The 3,143-nt window shown below is 48.2% G+C and overlaps 1 protein-coding gene across 1 annotated transcript in view; it reads left to right on the forward strand.

The window, feature by feature from the left end:
• Positions 1-643: 643 nt before the first annotated feature.
• LOC116517822 (putative uncharacterized protein MYH16) overlaps positions 644-3,143 on the forward strand; it is a 23,537-nt gene continuing 21,037 nt past the window's right edge. The window contains exon 1 of the mRNA XM_032230998.1: positions 644-649. Within this exon, the coding sequence (XP_032086889.1) occupies positions 644-649 (6 nt within the window). The remainder of the gene's footprint in view (positions 650-3,143) is intronic.

Below are 3,143 nucleotides of genomic sequence, written 5' to 3' on the forward strand. Positions count from 1 at the left end.
CCCCCAAAATACAAACCCAATATACCACTTCGACCCACCATACACCCTTTCTTTCGCCCCCATCCAACTTTCGTTCTTCCCTCCAACATTCCCCTCTACCCTACTTCCCCTCCCCCTCTATCACTCCTCTCTCCCAATACACTCCCTCCCTTCCTTCTCACCCTCCCTCCAATCCTCTCTCCCACCCTCTCTACCCCTCTTTCTTCTTTCCCTCTACTCCTCCCTTCGGTGTATTTCTACTATCTATCAATGTATTCAGCTTGTCCTATTTTTACACTAGAATTAAAGAGCAACAGTATACAAGTGCAATCATGTTACTTTAAAATCTAACACATACTATATTTCCCCCCTCCCCCCTAAGTCCCCACCTCCCTTCCCCCCCCCCTCGACTTCCCAGAGCCCATACACGGTATAGCTTTTTAACAAACACAGTCTAAAATGTATTAAAACAAAGGAGATTAAAGAAAAAAAAAAGAAAGTCAATAAGATCTCTACGTTGAACTCAGCTTCTTGCTGTTACCCAAACTTTAAGCAGTTTAACTTTATCCTCTTTTTAAGAATATTTTGCATAATCCACCATATTTTTATCCAGAATGCTTAATGTGTGCACACACATTCACAAACACACACTCCAGAGTGACACATGGGCGTAAGGGAGGAAGGAACAGGTTGATATATGGAGACTGTGAAATAGGGAGACTAAAACAGGGAGAACGGTTGCACGATTTGGATTTGGCTAGTCGAGACCAAAGAAGGACTTAAGGGAGGACGCGATAGCAGTATCGGAATATCTCGGGGGCTGCCCCAAAGAAGGGGGGGTCAAGCTATTCTCCAAAGCACCTGAGGGTAGAACAAGAAGCAACGGGTGGAAACTAATCAAGGAGAGAAGCAACTTAGAACTAAGGAGGAATTTCCTATCAGTGGGGAACAATCAACCAGTGAAACGGGTTTCCGCTTTACGGCCGCTTCGTCACTGGAGGTTTTCAAGAAGAGATTGGACCCTCAGCATATTTGAAGGACCATTCAGATGAGAAATGCAAGCTGGAGTGGAGAAGATGGATTGACTACATTCAAAATAAATAATCGGACTAAGAAATTTCAATTAGCTTAGGAATGAACGAACAAGGAATGTTGCAACTTATCTAAAGTTAGCTTTACAAAAGGGGAGTTAAAGCATAAGAGGAGTTAGGATGTTATAGTTAGTTAGCTTATGTTAGCGTGTGATTGTTAAATGTTTATACCCTGTATTTTGCTCTGGGAGGTTGGGGGGGAGGGAGGGTTGGAGGGGGGGCAGGGTTGGGGCGGAGGGAGGGAAAGGGAAATATTTGTAAAATTTATTAAAACTCTTCAATTAAAGAAAAAGAAGAGATTGGATGAAAACCTCTCTGAAATGGTGTAGTGTTTCCTGCCTGAGCAGGGGGTTGGACTAGAAGACCTCGCGAGGTCCCTTGCAGCTCTATTCTATTTTACGTCTACAGTGGAGGGAAATCACACCCTCCTCCTCTCTTTAATCTCAACTTGGACCATTATTGCTTGCCTTACCCTCTTTTTTTCACAATTCTGCCCTTCATCCGTGAGTGACAGGACGATTTTATTTCTGGATGGAAGGGTTCAGATTGCTGCTCAGGTGACTCTCCCCCTTTCCAATGGGATGATGATGATGATGATGATATGCCACGAAGTCACCAAGTGACCACCAGCATCTAAAACATTTCGTTGTTTAGAGCAGGGGTCTCCCAACCTTTCGGACCTCAGGGACCACTAAATTCATCATTTTAAATCCCGCAGACCACTAATAGGATCTGACTGGCTGGGTGGGTGTGGCAAGGGGGGTCATGTGATTGGGTGGGTGTGGCCAACTTGGTATCACTCGCGTCGAGGGGCTCCTCGCCGGCCCTCGCCCCTCCCCTCCCATCCCCTCCTCGCCTGCCCGTCTGGGCTCCTTAGAGCCCCCAACGGGAAGCAGTTGCTGGAGCTAAGCAGCCACCAGGAGAAAGAGTTGGCAAAACAGTTCAAGTGGACCGAGAAGGAGGCTCAGCAGAAGCACCTCACTGAGGACTAGGAACATGGGCTTTCCAAGCAGAGGGAAGTCCTGCAGGAGTGCAAGGCCAGTTGCCGTCACCTGGAGGCTCAGCAGGCTGAGATGGTCAGCCAGTTCCAGGCCATGATACAGTCCCACTGGAACGAGGCCCTCCGGCTCTTCGCCACCAACGGTGCTTCCCTCCAGCCTTCGCCCAAAGCCCCCCACCAGGAGGCTGAAGCAGACCCCAAGTCAGAATTTCTGCCCCCCCCCTCTGACCTGCACAAAAAGACCCCGAAGGGGGAGGCACTCTGCAGCAACACAAACGTTCATTGCACGTCTCCATCCCAGGGGCCGTAGTTTGAGGACCCCGGATTTGGTGCAATACAAAAAGTGCAAATATTTTTTCTCGCAGACCACCAAAATTTTCTCAGGGACCCCCAGTTGGTGACCACTGGTTTAGATGATTTTGCAAACACCCCCCCCCCTACCTTCCTGCATCATTTAAAGATGTAAGCTTACTTCTCCTTCACTGCACAAAACATTACACACACACACACAGAGGGAATTTCCCAACCCCTAAGCAAGGAAGTGGTTAAGTTTCTCGCCCCCGCCAAGAGGGAAGTCTGCCTCGCAGCCTTGCCTCTCCACTCACTTCTTTCTTCATTTCCTCCTGAGCTGGCTCGGCGGCGGAGGGCTGTTCATGTCGACTGTCCAGAGTCCGTGAACAAGCCATTCTGCTTCTCCTCCACTCAACGGGAAGGTCTCGAGAGCTTCATCCTTTCCATCCCAGGTCAGTTCTCTGAGATGCTCCTTCCAAAAACAGGCAACAACCCAAAGAGATTCTCTTTCAGTTCTTCTTCTTCTCTCTTCGCTTAACTTTCTCGCGAAGGAACTTATTTCCCGACAGTGAGAACAACGAATCAGTGGAACAGAAGTTGCCTTCAGAAGTTGTGAATGCTCCAACACTGGAGGTTTTTAAGAAGATGTTGGATAGCCATTTGTCTGAAGTGGTGTAGGGTTTCCTGCCTGGGCAGGGAGTTGGACTAGAAGACCTCCAAGGTCCCTTCCAACTCTGTTATTCTGTTATTCTTTTTTCTCCTTCCTTCCTTCCTTCCTTCCT

The sequence above is a fragment of the Thamnophis elegans genome, chromosome 14 (assembly GCF_009769535.1).
Source record: "Thamnophis elegans isolate rThaEle1 chromosome 14, rThaEle1.pri, whole genome shotgun sequence".
Classification (NCBI taxonomy): domain Eukaryota; kingdom Metazoa; phylum Chordata; class Lepidosauria; order Squamata; family Colubridae; genus Thamnophis; species Thamnophis elegans.